Source organism: Sinocyclocheilus grahami, unplaced genomic scaffold (genome assembly GCF_001515645.1).
Source record: "Sinocyclocheilus grahami isolate Dianchi unplaced genomic scaffold, SAMN03320097.WGS_v1.1 scaffold185.1, whole genome shotgun sequence".
Classification (NCBI taxonomy): Eukaryota; Metazoa; Chordata; class Actinopteri; order Cypriniformes; family Cyprinidae; genus Sinocyclocheilus; species Sinocyclocheilus grahami.
In genome coordinates, this window is record NW_015505364.1 from 91186 (window position 1) to 109710 (window position 18525).

Below are 18525 nucleotides of genomic sequence, written 5' to 3' on the forward strand. Positions count from 1 at the left end.
ACGAGCTTAAGATGTTCTGGAGCGTTGGAGCGTCTTATCGAAACCTAACAGAACCACCGACTGGGTGGGTCCCTGGAGAGTGCGCTACTATTCAGCTTTCACACTGTGCACAAACACTTGAATAGCACACATTTTTCTAGGTTAACGTTAGAGCGAGCGGCCATGTAATGTTGCTACTACTTACATGTTTCAGATGATAAGCCATTTGAGGTCGATAAACAAAACAAGTTTGGATGTCCGATGTACTGTAATTACCACACAGACCAGCTGTTAATAATCTGTCCGTCACGGACTTTGTGACTTCGCCACTTCCTGTGCAAATTTTTTTTTCTGCGACTAAGCAACAAATAAAATTTTGATCGACTAAGCCTCATTTCGTCGACTAACGGTTAGTCGACTATTAGGGGGAAGCCCTATTTAAAAGCTATGCTAATTAGTTTGTGTCCAAACCAGCCGTGACGAGCAAAGAGAGAAACATTTAATCAGTAACTTGGTTTTTAAGTTTATACATTAATAATTTTCAGCCAGATAGCTGAACCCTCACAGGAAATTCATTGGATAACAATCATACTCCTCATGAATATTAAAGTGTTCGATCATCAATTCTATCATCAATTACTCACACTCAAGTGATTCATTCATCTTTGAAATAAAAGTGAAAATATTTTTAATGAAACCTGATAGATTTGTCCCTCCATTGAAAGTCTATTCCACCAAAACTTTGCTTCAAAAAGTTCATAAAGACATCATAAAAGAAATTCATATGAATCGATCGGTTTAATTCAAGTATTCTGAAATGGAAAACATTGATCAAAACACATGAATAGAGCATATCATATTAGGTCAATTAAAGCTTAGCTGTGCTTGCTTGATGCGCAAGAACAAATCTTAGTGGTTACTGCATGTCAAGCAAGTACAACTGAGCTTCTGTTTTGCCATATTTGATAAACTTTATTTATGCTATCCAGTTATGATCTCTTTATGAACTTTTTGAATCATCAAAGTTTTGGTTACAAGCACTTTCAATAGAGGGGCAGAAATAGCTCAGGTTGCATTTAAAATATATCTTCATTTGTGTTTTGAAGTCTTATGGGTTTGGAATAACATTAGGATAAGTAAATTATGTCAGAATTTTCATTTTTGGGTAAACTACACCTTTTAAACAAGGATGCCATCTTTTTTGATTAACCATAATTTTACAATTTTTTTAATTTGTCACATCTTGCATGGTTAGGATACAATATTGATGAAAAATATTCGGTAAGATCAGTTATTGTGTACTAACATTGTTAGAAAATGAATATTTGAGAAGCATTACCTCAAAAAAGATAAAAACTACTATCAAAGGACAGACTGTTTTGATCATTAATCTGATTAACACCGCTATCCCCGTCTTAAAGTACAATGTCCTACAATCTATGAGGCAGAAAGTGGTTCAAAATACAAGTCTGCTATCTTTACCTGACTATGAAGTCGAACTCTGACCCCGCCAGCATCAAGACTCCTAGCAGGGTGGAAAATGCTCCATCCAGCACTGGGGCAAACATGTGCTCAAGTGCTAGAACGGCTCGCTTGTTCCTGTCCCCGATGGCTGTGAGGAATGCCTGTGAGGAAAACACAGCAAATATGATCAATATAAATCACTCAGACCAATAAACACACTGAGTAATCATCACAATGAGTGAACCAGCTACAGTTTTGAAGTCTTATGGGTTTGGAATAACATTAGGATAAGTAAATTATGTCAGAATTTTCATTTTTGGGTAAACTACACCTTTTAAACAAGGATGCCATCTTTTTTGATTAACCATAATTTTAAATTTTTTTTAATTTGTCACATCTTGCATGGTTAGGATACAATACTGATGAAAAATATTCGGTAAGATCAGTTATTGTGTACTAACATTGTTAGAAAATGAATATTTGAGAAGCATTAAGCATCAAAAAAGATAAAAACTACTATCAAAGGACAGACTGTTTTGATCATTAATCTGATTAACACCGCTATCCCCGTCTTAAAGTACAATGTCCTACAATCTATGAGGCAGAAAGTGGTTCAAAATACAAGTCTGCTATCTTTACCTGACTATGAAGTCGAACTCTGACCCCGCCAGCATCAAGACTCCTAGCAGGGTGGAAAATGCTCCATCCAGCACTGGGCGGCGCACACCAGGAAGGTGCAGGCCAGCACGACGCTGATGGACAGCAGGAGCCAGTGGCGCAAGCCTACATACTGCTCCCAGAAGAGGAAGGGGTAGCCGTTGGGGTAGCTGGGCAGGCCCTGATAACTGTAGTTGCTGCAGATGGAGCGGACACTCTCGATGGCCTCCACGAACTGTGGTGTCTCGCGAAGCCCGTTGAGGTAGAAGGGAAACTGTGCATATTCGATGTGCTCAGCGGCAGGAACTGCAGAAGATTAATGCAAAGATGGCCATAGAAATGAGATAATTATTAGTAAATTTCACTTTTACAACAAGCCATATAATGTAAACAACAACCCATGAAAATTCTGGAGGTAGCTGAAACTTTACCGTAAAAACATTATCTTCATTAACTGATTTAATGTGAATATACCAATCTACTAAATTACTACAATTCACTTTGTACTTTTATAGTACACTGACAACCACCCAACACCACAAACTGTAATGAGAAATCCACAATGAATCAAAGTTCATCACAAGTAATCATCTTCACATATTGCACTAAACATTAATTCAAAATAAGATGTAACACAAAGCCCTAATGTACATAACTGATAAGAAAAACTAAAATGAAAAAGTTATTTCAATGAAAAAACAAATATGCAGTGTCACACAGGAAATTCACTTCCAAAAAATGCTAATTTAACAGTATTTTACTGTGAAATGACATTAGATGTATTACAGTATTTTTTTTACCGTATATAGTAAGGGAACAGTCTTCACCGGGCTGGAGTCAAATAATGACGCGGGTATAATTTAAACTACTTAGTCCGCACTAACAGTAGCTGATGTTCAGTTTGCATACTGCTGCTTTCCTTCTAGTCACTACTGAACTCTTCCCTCTCTTAAAGCTCCAGGTGAAGGGTTGCCAGTTATCACAAAAAGAGCAAAACAAGCCCCTTAAAAATGCAGTATAATAAGCAAACATGGCAAAACTGTGCCCGGGCACAAATTTAAACAATATAAAGTATTTATAATATCCTATAAAATGAAAAGGAAATAAATGTAATTATAAAATATTTAGATATTATAAACTGATCGAAGTTAAACAATAAAATTAGATTTAAAAATAATTCAGAAACACCTTAAAGTTTAATTGCATCTTAATATCAGTCAGCTGGTGCCAGTTAATCTAAAAGTTAAGTGTATTTTTACTACATGAATAATTTACCAAATAAAAGGAAAAGAAAAATCAAACAAGGTGAAGTACTTTTCATTTCTAAAGCATTTGAGTTTATTTATTATATAAAGCCCTTTTGTCGATTTTCAGAATAACTACATATATACATAACTATATAGTGAAATATATTGTTACCGTGAAATAAAATTAGTCATACCTTGAAACTGAATTTTGGTCATACCGCCCACCTCTAGACTGCACTTATTAAACATGTCGATTTCTTTACTGCCCCAGGAAGAAAAGGAGGCTAAATTACCAGCTATCAAATCTCAACATGCAGCCGAGTGTCAATCCTGACTGATCTGCTGTAATTATGCTGTCAAAAATCTGTGCTGAAATATCTCCCTGCTCCCCTCCGGAACGAACACACACGCACAGACGGAAGACCATCAAGCATTTGAGCAATGCCAAATTCATGCTGACATTTATCACCTGTCATCAAAGCTTGTGTGCACTGCAGGGCTTTCAGCAGCAGGCCTGGAATGACTCATCACTCCGGCTACTGGACTTGGATAAGCGGCAGTCTTAAAACCACAAATAAAATCAGAAGAATGTGACCCAGAATGACTAGCGCTCTGGAGGTGTGTGTGAGAGTGTCTGTGAAGGGCGTGTGGGTGGAAGGGAGGGAATATCTGAGTGTGTGTTCCAGTGCCTGAAGGGGTCAGGAAGGACCACTTGCTAAACATGCTTTTGCCCCGTTATAATCTCTACTATAAATTTCCATCAGGACGGGAGTTGGATGTCTGCCAGCCTGCTGCGGGGGATCTGAGTCGGAGAGGCCGTTTCAGCTTGTTATCCAGTCACATTTCCCCCGAGCGCCCACTGTGTACTGCACACACACAATATACACAAGCTCGTGCAGCCCGGTGTCGCTGTTAACTTTAAAAATACAACTACAAATTGAATAAACCCAGTTTCGCTGTCTAAACTTAGTAAACGACACACAAGTCATTCAGTTTTGGAAAAGCTCAGTTGACTAGCATCAACCGAATGTCAAACTCCATATGTGACCTTGGAGCACAAAACCAGTCTTAAGTCGCTGGGGTATATTTGTAGCAATAGCCAAAAATACGTTGTATGGGTCAAAATTATTGGGAATCATTAGGACATTAAGTAAAAAATCATGTTCCATGAAGATATTTAGTAAATTTCCTACTGTAACTATATCAAACCGTAATCTTTGATTGGTAATATGCATGGCTAAGAACTTAATTTGGACAACTTTAAAGGCGATTTTCTCAATATATATATATTTTTTTGCACCCTCAGATTCCAGATTTTCAAATAGTTGTATCTCGGCCAAATATTGTTCTATCCTAACAAAACACACAGCAATAGAAAGCTTATTTATTCAGCTTTTTTTTTGAAAAATTGACCCTTATGACTGGTTTTGTGGTCCATAGTCACATATTAAGAAAGTTAACAGCATAGTCTTTCACATTCAATCATACACTCCTAGTGTTTAAAATGTATTTCTTTGTTTATTTGAAAAATGGACTGATGAATTGTTTCTGATGAATTATTTTATATTTATTTATAATATAAAATTATAATCAAAAACATTATAAAAACAAAAAAGTTATTAATTAATGCATTAAAAATAAAACTAAAAACTAAACTAAAATGGCTGATGTCACCCTGATGTCTTATTTGGTAAGATAACATAAATCTGTCCTATATTTTATTATTTAATATCCTGTTCTAATCTGAAATATGTAACATTACAGAAGTAAAATGCTCTGTAAATGCCATTACATGCTGACATCATCGCTTAATGCACAAAAAATGTATATCCTACCAAATAAGGCCTAAATACAATAAAATTCCCAAAATTTTATTCACAGGTTTAGGATGTCTAAACTTCCAAACCACCAATGCAAACTAAGCATAACCAAACCAATTAATGCATTAATGCCCTCTGCTGCTATTTGGGATGAAACTGATGTGCTCACAAAGCAAAGGAGCTAAAGATAACAGGATACGATCAAAAACGTAGCATATTACATTGAAGACTTGGTGATAAATGAACCAGAAAGCACTCACTGTTGAGTCTGCTGACAGGAATGGAGTCTGTCCTGTCATGGAGCCACTCAGGAGGGTGCGGACGGATGCTGGCCTGGGATGCAGCGTAAGCCACTGGGTCATTGCTCACCCAGGCAGTTAAATAAACGTAGAAGGCATTTGGGTTGATGATTCCATCGGCGCTCACCAAACGCTGTCTAGTTAGCTGGTGATAAAAAGAAAATGTAAAATTAGAAACTACTCAAACAATACGGTTCGTTTGCTAAAATTAATAAGTATGTACACCAATGTATGTACTATATAAGTGAGTATTGTGAATGCCCACCAGCGCTGCAGTAATCTCTAAATGCTTCACTTCTTGCCAAGCACTTAGCTAGCTACCTCCTGTGAAGGCAAAGTCATTACGGCATCACACTCAATGCCATACATGCTTCTCGAGAAAATAAATCTACAGTCTCCCAGTCAGGAGTTGGGGGTCAGTGTGTGTTAGAGTGTGTGTGTGTGTGTGTGTTTGGGGAGGGGGTCAGGGTGTGTGGTAGAAATGAGAGTGAGTGAGAGAAAAATTGCTTGAGTTAGTGTAACAATAAAAAAATTGGCCGGAGTCCCTGAGCGCGTCTGTGTGCAGTTAACCTTGCTGTTAACACAGGAGGAAATGCCACCCAGCAAATGGAGGAGAGCTATAAAAATAAAACAACATCTGTACAAATGTTGCAAACACTTGCTTCTCCTGACCCCTATAGATACCCACAATGCCCGGCGCCACATTCGGCTTCTGCCGTTAAGGCAATATAGGGTTTTAGATAGTACAATGACTTGAAATAACACTCAACACTTGAAAAAAAAAAATGTCTAAATGAAATAATGAATATCGTGAGATGCTAAACTATACTGATTTTCGATTGAAAATAAATAAATAAATAGGTGTGGGGAAAAAATACTTTATAACTGTACTGGTATTCAATGTAACGATAAAAAATATCAGAAAATCATGAGATGTTAAACTACTGATTTTCAATAAAAAAAAAAAAGATAAATAAAAAAAGACATTTAACTGTACTTGTTTTTAATTTAATAATAAAAAATAAAAAAAGAACAGATGATCACAAATTCTGAGGTGTTAAACTATTTACTGTCAATTGAATAAAAATAAATAAAAATTGTTAAATACATAAAATTATTAGATGAACAAAAAAATTACGAGACACTGAACATTATTCGATTTTAATTTAATAAGAAATTAAAAAATAAATGAAAAATAAATGAGAAAAATCCTGAGATGTTTAACTGTATTCATTTTCTATGTAATATATTTCAATAATAATAAATAATTATTTTATTGTCAGATGAGAGAGAGAGAGAGAAAAAAAAGAAAGTCCTCAAGGAAAAAGCCGTATGACTTTTATGGTGACCAGAATGAGAGAAGCAGCATGTGATTCCCGCCTCTGTATCCAGTGAAAGGGGACATGGCAGCAGTTCCAAGAGAAGGGAATAAGCGAGAGGCGGGAGAGAAAAAAGCGGACTTGGATTCCAAAGATCTGGATTCCATTAAGCAGCAGGATGCGCAACAACTGTATGTCTTCAAGCTGTCACGGGAAGCACACAGTGTGAAGCTGGCGGCCTCCTGGCCCACTGCCGCCCCTCTTCCCTCACAGGCAGAGGAAATGACATCACAGGGCCGCACACCAACACAGATCGGCTGGCTTTTCTTTTCCACTCTACTGGCAATGGTTCAGCACAATAATGACCACTTGAAAACAACAAAAATGCAAATCATTTCTGGGCTCATGTGCATTGCCAATTACCCGAAAAGACGACTCACTCTCAAACACACGCAATCTCTCGCAGCCGTCTGCTCCACTCCTCCTCACCCTCCAGCACCTCTGGCATGTGGTATGCTTTATATTTTTCATATTTTTGCTCTCCTCTTGCCTGTCATTTCATGCTGGGTAGCAACTGGAAACTGTTAATGTGTTAACCTGTTAGATTTTTGTCAGTGTGACGTGTGTGTGTGTGTGTGTGTGTGTCTGTGCAGGGGTTTCTTCTTGACAAGACCCCTCTGAATGAGTCCTGAAAAGGTTGTATAGGCTGAGCTTTAGGCCTGCAGCAAGAAAGTGGAACAAATGTTTTAAATGCAGAGTTAATTGCTTTTTCAGAAGCAAGTTGCGGCCCCATTGAGAGCTTTAAATTCCTGCGCTTGGTAAAGCAATCAGAGAGAAAGAGAGAGAGAGAATGAGAACAGACATAGATGGACATTCAGAAGCCAGGTGTGGTTCCTAAGTGTGGTTATAAACCCTGACACTGATGCTAAAGACATATCTACCCAAGCACCCCTCCTTCATCGCCACACACAACCAGAGATTGCCATAAACATGCTGATCATGTGAACCAGGGAGGAACAGAAAAGATCAGGATACTTTAAAGGAGACATATTATGCACCTTTTTACAATATGTAATATAAGTCTCTGGTGTCCCCAGAATGTGTCTGTGAAGTTTCAGCTCAAAATACTCCACAGATCATTAATTATAACATTTTGAAAATGCCTATTTTGAGTGGAAGCAGAAACACGCTGTTTTTTGGACCTGTTTCTTTAAATGCAAATGAGCTGCTGCTCCCCGTCCCCTTTTCCAGAATAGAGCTGCGCCTTTACAGCTCGGACCTGCTAAAAAACATCTGTTTTGGTTCTTATTATCATGTTTATCGCGCTGAAATCATGCGTTTTAAATCATATTAGTTTAAACTTCTGATATACGGTTTTCTGAGTGCACACATCCAAAGCACACGGACAGAAAGCGGCTGTCACAGCATGTGATTTAATATACATTAAATAAATCAATAAATCCACTGCTCTCTTGTCTCCTCTGAGGCTGGGACTCTAAACAGTGTCTGTGCAGCCAAAGACAGAACAGTTAGCATGTTTTGCTCAAACTTTTGCCATGGTATTAGAGCTGGTACACCGTTGTCGCTTGCAAAAACACAATGACGGCGCCGTGGGTGGAAACTTACAGATTAAGGGGCGGTAATATTATAATGAGATCCCTTTGCCACGTCACCAAGGGAGTGAAATCAGACGCACTTGTTTTCTCAGATGCTTGCAGAAAAAGGCTTACCAAAACAAAGTTACTGGGTTAATCTTTTTCACGTTTCCTTGGTTGGTAGATGCACCGGGGACCTGATTATAGGTTACTTAAAACCTCGAAAATTCAGATTTTCATGATATGTCACCTTTAATCTATTATTATCATTATTATCATCAAAATAATATCCAAATTAATATAACATTAATAATGAATACTAATGTAATAATATTTCACAATCATAATTTAATCATTATTATTATTATTGTCAAAATCTAATTTTATAATACATATAAAAATGACAATAGCTAAAAAAATCTTAATAATAAATATTAATGAAATATTACACAGTAAGAATTAAGAAGCCATTATTATTATTATTATCATCAACAATTTCATAATCAATATAAAAATGACATTATTTTCAAAAATTATAAATCTTGTATATTATATGTAACATTACTAGAATACACAGTTGTGCAGTCGTGGCCTAATGGTTAGAGAGTCCGACTTGTAACCCACAGGTTGCAGGTTTGAGTTTCAGTACCGTCAGGCAGGTGGGGGAGTGAATAACCAGCAAGGCACCAAACCCCCAGCTGCCGCAACAAAAATGGCTGCCCACTGCTCTGGGTGTGTGTTCACGGTGTGTGTTTGTTCACTACTGTGTGTGTGCACTTGGATGGGTTAAATGCAGAGCACAAATTCCGAGTATGGGACACCATACTTGGCCACATCACTTTCACTGACGTGAAACTAAGCTAAAATAAAATAATCCATCTCTAACTGCGAATCATGGGATTCAATCCATGAAAACTGGAGTTGCATTGAAATACATCCGATTCTACTCAAGTGAGGTAGACTCAAGTCTAGTTGGTTTCTTACCAGGTTCATGTTGACTGGCTTGTCTCTGCGGCCGGTCTGCACCAGGAGTTTGTAGGCCAGGATGCCATCATCAGAGCCATTCCTGTAGTTCCCCTGAGTGATCCTACCGGTCTGCCAATCCTTATCGAACGCCTCCTGCAGACCTGCCAGGAAACACACATTATTTTGAGGATCTTGTTCAGTATATACATAAACCATGTTAACATCTCCTCAGTCATCCCTCAGCTCTATCTCTCTCCCCTCAATGCCAGTGGTCCGTTTCTTTCACATTGCTTTCTCTCTCTCTCTCGCATCACTGTCTGTGACCAATTTGTAGAGCCATTTCAAACCACAATATTAAAGACAGCTCTCTCCACCCTCTCTGGAACAGCCTTTGCTGAAGCCTTTACGCACATACATACACAAAGTGAACTCACACATAGAGATGCTGCCCCTGCACCGAAAAGGAAAACATGTGGTCCAATGAGAGTGCTGAAAGGATTAAATAAAGAAAGTAACTGGAAAACGCCAATGATGTTTGAGGTTCTGGTTGGCTGAGCTGACAGCGACAAAGCAAGTCTGTACATGCCACCTAAACTCCGTCTGGACAGAAGCCGTTTGGAGACAAGCAATGCCTTTTTAAAGAGGAGCTGTGAGAGAGAAAGTGGGCAAAACAAGGTTTGCTTTTGAATATGGCCCGCCCGGGATTAGATACGGCATTCTGAAAGAAGCCTCTATCAAGGAGGCCACAAGGAAAAATATGTTGCAGGGACATGCCCTGTATCTCCCAATCTTGTTTTTTTTCACTCTCACCTCAACTGCATTTTTTTGTCCCCACACTGTTTCGGTCTTTCTTTTTTCCACATTTTCACTCTCTATCTGTTTTTAATCTCTCCATTTAAGTCTCACTCTCGGATCATAATCCGTTTTAAGACATTAAATGTGTTACAGATTTGGAGGTTTAGCAGCGTGATTGATGTTTGTGAGAAACAGATGATCTGATGGTGGTAAAATTGAGGTAAAACTCGTCTCCAACAAAACGAGGCACTGTCTGGAAATCAATACAGTCTGTAAAAATGAAGCATTTTGTACAGCTCAAATGTTTTTGGACAAAATTAAATTGTTTATTGGCAAGAGATGTTGGGATTTTTGTTGCTGTTTTTGAAAGAAGTCAATTATTCTTTGTGATTTATTGAACTTTCTTTTGAATTATTTGATCAAATATACAGTAAAAACAGTAATATAGTGAAATATTATTACAATTTACAATGTTTTTATTTTAATATATTTTAAAATGTAATTTATTCCTGTGATGGCAAAGTTGAATATTTAATTTTCAAAAGATCATTCTAAATTTGGCGCCGAAAGTCTTGTGGGCAGCACATCGACATATAGCACCATTGCGCTTCAGGTGTCCTGAGTTCGATCCCAGCTCATGGACCGATGATCTCTTCCTGTCTAAACAGGAGTTTTTGGTCAGAATGAGCTAGAATCAATATGACCAGACCTTTTGCAGTTTAGTTAAAGGCTTGGCCCTTGGGTTTGTCCTCCAACAATGGTCTCTGATGCTGGACTGATTGATTACACATCTGAGTGTATTACCTTGCAGCCAGTCTCTGAAGTAATGAAGCCACATGTGTGGGAGCTGGCCGTCGTCCTCCCGCAGGACGTACTTCACAGTGCTGAAGCGTTGGTGCAGCTCATAGAGTTGAGGCTGGATCTGTGCATAGTCAGCTTTCTGGGTCACCACGTACATGTTGTAGAAGGAAAAGTAGCGGAATTGGGCACGGATGAAGTCGTATTCGCCCGTCTCTCGTGGCACAATGTCAGTCAGCTCTAAACCATCCCGGACACGGGTGGTGCCGTACAGACTCACCCCGAGCAGTGCCAAAAAGAGCAAAATCACCACCACCTGATAGGAAATGCACACAAAAAGACAGATATGAGTCAGGGTTTGGCTACTGAAGCTACTGCTCTTTTAGCATCTTATGACGCAGTTCTGCCCTGTTTGAGGTGTTCGTGGTTTTCAGAAGGCCTCGACTCACAAAATAACACTTACACAGCTCAAAAAGATACACTGGTGCTCATTAAACGCCAGAAGATTAGCTCATCGCTGGCATCTGAAATTCCACTTCCAATCGGACAACGTGTACAATTGCAAAACAACATTTTATTCTCACCTTCGTTGTAGGCTGCAGCAAAAATGGCGCATAGTGCTTCTCAGCAAACGATGCAAATGTCCATCGTGAGCATGGCGGCTCCAGACAGCGTAAACTCGACTCCCCAAATTGAGATAGCAAGTCTCGTGTGGAGCTTGCACCGTCGGGACTCTGGCAGGATGCTGTATCAGACGTCAGTTCTGGCCCTGCACTGCTGCTGTTGTTGTGGTTGTTGTTGTTATTGTTGTTGCGGTTGGGATTGGGATTGGGGTTGGGATTGGGATTGGGGGCATAGGGTTGAACGGAGATATGAGAATGGGGCTCGGCCGTGGTGTAGTAGGCCTGTGTTCTGGGGTTGTACTCTGTGCGCAGCTGTACGGTGGACTGCATGGTGATTTGGGTGTGCTGGGCAAAGCTGTGGCTGCTGTAGGAGGGCGGAGGGCTGTAGTGGCTGGATTCAGCAGAGGAGTCAGCATACGCCGCCTGCGGCTCCAACTGGATTACCCGGTTAGCGCAAGGACTAAAGGAAAGCAAGAGAAAGACAAAGAGCATTTCAGTAACACAAAAGCACCATGTAACAGTCGATTATGTGTGGAATTTCCTGCAATATCAATTTATATCGCAACAACACAGGAAATGATCCAGAAGAGCTGGAAAAAGTTTACCACAAAAGTGGGGATCTTAAGAATTCCTTCTTTTAAGATACCTCGATTAGGCCCAATTTTAAGCACCATATGTATCCTTAACGGAGAATCCAACCCCATAATGTATGCGACATGGTCATTTGTGAGGCGTCCCAATTTGCCTACTTACATTATGCACAAAAAAGATGTACTTGTTATTTGAAGAAATTAGATACTTCTGAGTGTCAAAGAAGATTATGCATGTTTTGGGACATACTATCACATCATAATTGCGTCTTTAACAGTTAACATGCATTAATTTTGTCACTGTTGAGGTATTCATATACACTGCATATTTCAGTTTATTTACACTCCTCAAGAATTCATCCTACCATATTGGAGGGAATCAAAGAAGCACATTGATCTGCCAGTCGTGGGTCATTCTTACAATGAACTCTCCTAATGTGTTTGACTAATGTATCTTTATAAAAAGTTTACAATGTTGTTGCAGATGAAATATAATTTTATCAGGTTACATACTGATTATTAATCATTCAAACCCTTTTATCTAAATCTCTCTACTTAACCATCCAACTACCACATCGTAGCTCCTTTTATTCGTGTCTGTAGCTCTGAACTGAATTCTTCGTCAAAGTCAATGGGCAGTACGCAAATTGAGATGCAGCATTAGAAAAAATAATCCAGGATATTGGACGAGGTAAGAGAAAGTGAATAAAAATGGTTTATTTGACCCAACATTTGCATGTGCCGTGCATTTTTATTATTATTAGATTATCATGCTGTTAGCTTAGCAACATGCTAACATCAGCCTCTACTGAAATCAAATGAAAGTTGAGTTTCCTGTGCGGGGTGTCATTTGTGGCTTAGGGTCAGTGACGGTTAGTATGCTGCCTTAGCAAATGCAGACTGCTAACTAGGCTTTGTAACAGAGCTTGTCTCTTTTCCATGATTTTCTATATGGATAGTGTGACCATAAGTGCCATTTTCCCTGGACGCGTCCTGGCCAGGATTTCTATATTGCCTAAAATATCTAGGTTTTGGCTTTGTTTGCGTGTGCAGACCGATCGGTGTATGACATCAAAGTACCATACAGACAGTTATGCTTTCGAAACGCTCTCAAAGTACTTTGATGTCAAACACTGATCGGTCTGAGCCGCACTGCTTTTAAGTCTAACACACCTAATACGTACACGTAATTGCATCACTTTGACCGTAGATCCCACCTTCTCACACGCCATGATTGGTCCATTATGTACAATGCTTGCATGTTATTGGTCAAACTACTTTTCGATCATTACCTTCAGCAAGCATGAAAACAGGAAAACAAAGCCAAAACAAATCCTGGCCAGGACGCGTCCTGGGAAAATGGCACGTATGTTCACCCTATATATGGATGGAGAGTTAGCGAGTGAGCTTCTGAACGTCCTTTAGATGTGGCAACTCGTTACTCTTGAGCACTCACGCAAATGCATGTAAATACAACCGCAATCAGCTTTCCAGTCGAGAGCAGTTAAAGTCGAGAGGCGAGTGAGCGTCAGTGACTAGAAAGCAAACGTTTCAACCATGGTGAAAGTTTAGGCATCAGGTTTAATTTCCTGCAGGAGTTTGGGGGCATGACTAAGAAGGTAAAGTATGTGCCTATAGCCCACTTGCTTTCTATTTCTCTCTCATCAGACACCAAGAATGTTGCAGCAAGCAGGAGAGGCAACAGCTTGCCTTATTTGAGGGCCCGGGGCCTCAGACAGAGATAAACATCAACAACACGCACACATATGCACACAAAGTATAGATGTTAGGGCAGGTTGATGCTTAATTGTGTTGTTAATACTGCACTCAGTGTCATAACAGGCTGTTGTATATATTATCTGAATGAACTTGTTTGGAAAGATCACAAAATCATATCACACCCTGACCTCAGAGAAAGATGGATGGTTGTATGGCAGTGTGAGTGTGTAAGCAGCACAACTGTTTTTAACATTGATAATATAAAGAAATGTTTCTTGCGCAGCAAATCAGCATATTAGACTCATTTCTGAAGGATCATGTGACATTGAAGACTGGAGTAATGACTGCTGAAAATTCAGCTTTGCAATCACAGAAGTACATTATATTTTTCAATTCAATTCAATTCTAGTTTATTTGTATAGTGCTTTTCATGATACAAATTGTTGCAAAGCAGCTTTACAGAAAATTAAGTTTCTACAGTATATTTAGTAGGAGCTTGTAAGTGATGACTATGTCAAATTGATGTACATATGGCAGAAATGTACGGTAAAATTCAGTTAATGATGTAATCAAACAGACGATGAATACTATTAACAGCAATGATTATAACTAAAATATTATATTTTAAAACATACTAAAACAAATCATCTTAAATAGTACTAATATTTCACAATATAATTGTTTTACTATATTTGTATAGATCCATATAGTAAATCCAACCCTGGTGAGCATGAGAGACTTTTTTCAAAAATATTTAAAAATCTTACCAACCCTCAACTTTTGAACAGTTGTGTATGTAGTGTTATTGTTTTTTTTTTTTTTACAATACTTAAGGGACAAAAACATCCCCATAAGGACATTTGAGGACTTCAAGGTAAAATGGTTCATAAATAAATTAAATCATGCTTTTCTTCTAAAAATGCAAAAAGTTTTCTATTAGGGTAGAGCTAGACTAAATGTGTATTAAATAGGGGTGCAACGGTTCTCAGTAAAAAATCGAACCGTACGGTTCTCCACACACGGTTCGGCATGCACTAGGACCACGGTTCAACTTAAATCTGACAATGCATCTGTAATATGGTTTGTTAGAGTTCGGCTAATGCATGTTTTAAAGTTAATTAAACGGCAACAACACGGAAATCACTCACTGCTCTTGATTGAATAACTTTTGTAACTTTAATAAGGAATCATTTTTAATTTATACAGTCAAATATGCAATGTAGTTTTACATTTGATTACTTTATTCAGTTTATGTACATAAAAACTGTTAGACCTACCTAAAAAACCTGAAAAGCACTGTTTATTTTATTTGTATCTTTGCTCTATTGCTTTTATTTGTGCTGTTGCTTGTAGTTAGATTATTTGCTCTTATTTTTTTTTATTTGACAATATAGATTTTTCCCTAAACATAGCACATACCGAACCGTGACTCTAAAACCGTGATACAAACCTAACCGAGAGTAAGTTGAACCGTTGCACCCCTAGTATTAAATATACTGGTACATTTCTGGAAAACTTTCTGAAAATTTCCAAAATTTACCAGAAATTTTCCACCCCTTTGCAACATATTTATGATGTGTCTTCTTTTAGCCAGGTAAATGTGTGCTACCTGACAAAGCAGCAGAAAATGTCGAAGCGGCGGTCCTCACGGCGGTACAGATCCATGCTGAGGATGGCAGGAAAGATGAGCAGCACCATAGCGAAGTTAAACACCACGACCACTGCCGCCTGAGAGAGAAATTGAAGATGTTAAGCACATATTCACACACACACACAAAATAATCACACACAGCGACACCCACACATCTGCAGAAGGTCTATGCCAAAACCGCAATGATCCCAACAAATTCAATTTTGGACAATTATCTTCTTCATAAGAGATGAATGACAAACAAATAAAAAACACAACTCTTGCCATCCCAAAATTAAATTTGGGCTCATCCAGTTTGGGTTAAGCCCACCTAAATTTCCAAATGTAAATCACATTGCTATCGAATTCATAATTCAATCCACACACTTCCATATGAAGAACTGGGAAAAATACTTTCTGTCTCTTTCGGAGCCGATATATCACAAGCTCACTAAAAAGACTTCACCAGGCCAAAAGTTCCTAAATAGTGCAGAGAAACAAACGAGTGATTTGAAATATTTAATTCTGATTCATTCAGTTTAAGCTCACAGAATATCTAATGTGAGAAGAGTAACTGGATGAAGAAAAGTGGCATGACAATGAAAGTTAGAAACCGAGAAAGACAGAAGGAAAGGGCAGATTGGAGCATGCCTGCCCTAGTTAGGGTGTATTTTTTTATGGGTGGAGGATGGAGTTATGTCAGACTGCCAGACCACCCAGAGAGCAGCTCAGCCCGACAGAGCCAAGACACAATGAGAGACACTCATGTATACAAAGCAACTCCAAAAAGTATTTGGACACTTCGTCCACACTTAAAAATGTGTGAATGTCACTGCATTAGACAACACAATATCAAATCTATCAACCCATGAGAGGAACAGATGAGAGAATGTGCGTGAGTGACTCTACAGTGAGATCTGTTAGGTCTGACATGTGCGCCCGCTTTTATGTGCCAAATGGGGAGGTGCCAAAAACAGTGCTAAACAGAGACAGAAGAATCGAAACACAACCTGAACAGGATTAAAACAGAGAAATAGCACCAGCCTGAAATGATAATCACAACCCATTTACTTCTGTAATGTAAATTAAAAATAAATAAATCAAAAATAACAAAATAAAATGTTATCAAAGATGGTGATTTACTATATTTTAATTAAGACAAAAACAATTTTCTTTGGGAATAATGAGCACTAATAATGTTACACTGCAATTTAAAAATGATTTGTTACAACAAACAGTTTTTCTTTTTATTATTTGATGAATAGCAATTTTAAAAGAACAGCATTTCTTTGAAATTGAATATATATGTAACATTATAAATGTCTTTACTGTTAGTTTGGATCAATTTAATGCATCCTTGATGAAAAAAATCTTAATGTCCCCAAACTTTTGAACGTTAGTATAAATTAGTACATTTGGTCAATTTTGATTATTTTGTTGACTTTAAAGTAAACTTAAATATTAGAGGTAATATAAATAGGAGGCAAAAACTATTTTTTTTTGTAATTTTTAAGCATTTTCCTCTGATGCCAAAAAAATTGACAAAAGCTTAAGTAAACATCTTTGGACACAAACATTAAAGTAAACATTTATACACATAACCAGAAGTAATTATCTGGACACAAAAGCTGAAGTAATCATTTGGACACTACAGCTGAAAATAGAGACTGTTACAGCAAAAAATAACACGTTTACAAAAGCAGTATCTCTCCGCTGTGTGTGTATGTGTGCATGGGTTCTCAGCGGTTTTGAAGACGAATGTTTTCAGGCACCATTGAACAGGTGCCAGTTGGAGAGCGCTGCAGTGAAAAACAGCGTGTGTGTGTGTGTCTGACAGACGTGTGAGACATCCATCCACAAGTCCTAATACTAGATCTACAGTGCTGTACGAGTGCGTGTGTGCGTGTTTAGGCATGAGCCACATCTTGCGTGTGGTCGGCAGGCTCATCCCACACATCATTTGTCTGAAAATATGCAATCATCGAACAGACACAAACACTATATAATCGTTTACACTTGCAGATATATAAAGCAATTCTACTTTTAGGATCAAAGGGTCCTGCAGAAGGTGAGGTATCTGTAGGGTTTAAGCTGAGATTTGAGAGAATGTGTTTGTTGAACAGAACAAGGCATCAGTGTGTAAATCTCTGCGTCTGCCTCCGTGCAGCTGTGCAGGTTATGTGGATGATGGCGAGGTTACTTCACCTAAAGTTCAAGGGTTAAGCAGCCCAAATGCTGAGTCTGTGTGTGTGTTTCATGTGAGGGTGATGAGGCTTCAGACATTTAATGGTGAACATTTTTTATCTAAATTTATTAAGACTGATTAAGCAGGTTCAAAGTAGGTATTCCGATTTCGTGGGCCATTTAAAAAGGGATAGTTCACCCCAAAATAAACTCCTGTCATAATTTATTCACACTCATGTTGTTACAAAGAGTAGAAAATCATCCATGCCATTACAATGAATGGGAAATGGAGCTATTAATCTTCACAAAGTTTGTGAAAGCACCATAAGTGCCCTAGCTTTTTACTATTCTGAATGATGACTGAAACCTTGTATAACAGGCACTTCTCGGGTTTATTGCCATCTTATGATACATCGCTTGTTGTATTCCTCAACTGTAAGTCGCTTTAGATAAAAGCCAAATGAATAAATGTAAATGTAATAGTGGTCCATATAACTCAATGTTCTATTTTCTAAGGTCTTCTGCAGGCTTACAATAGATTTGTGAGAGCTGAGACACAAATTAAAGTCATTATTGACTGAAAATCTCCATTTATCTCCATTCATGAGTAGTGAATCATGAAAAAAATTATTCACATCATTTATTTGAGTCACTAAAAAAGACCTAACTCAACTTCAACTTTCTTTATGAAGCTTGAAAGCTCTAGCTACTTTTGTGTCCAACAGAAGAAAAGGTCATACAGGTTTGAAACAACATTAGAGTGAGTAAATTATGACAGAATTTTCATTCAACTCTCCATTTAACCTGATTTAAGTCTGGAATAGGTTGCGGGCAGATCTC

The 18525-nt window shown here is 38.2% G+C and overlaps 1 protein-coding gene across 1 annotated transcript in view; it reads right to left on the reverse strand.

Moving 5' to 3' along the window:
* Positions 1-2125: 2125 nt before the first annotated feature.
* Positions 2126-18525, reverse strand: part of LOC107594528 (protein patched homolog 1-like) — a 33515-nt gene continuing 17115 nt past the window's right edge. Inside the window, exons 7-12 of the mRNA XM_016284609.1 lie at positions 15481-15599; positions 11524-12022; positions 10946-11255; positions 9365-9507; positions 5428-5611; positions 2126-2406 (exon numbers count right to left, since the gene is read on the reverse strand). Of these exons, the coding sequence (XP_016140095.1) occupies positions 2126-2406; positions 5428-5611; positions 9365-9507; positions 10946-11255; positions 11524-12022; positions 15481-15599 (1536 nt within the window). The remainder of the gene's footprint in view (positions 2407-5427; positions 5612-9364; positions 9508-10945; positions 11256-11523; positions 12023-15480; positions 15600-18525) is intronic.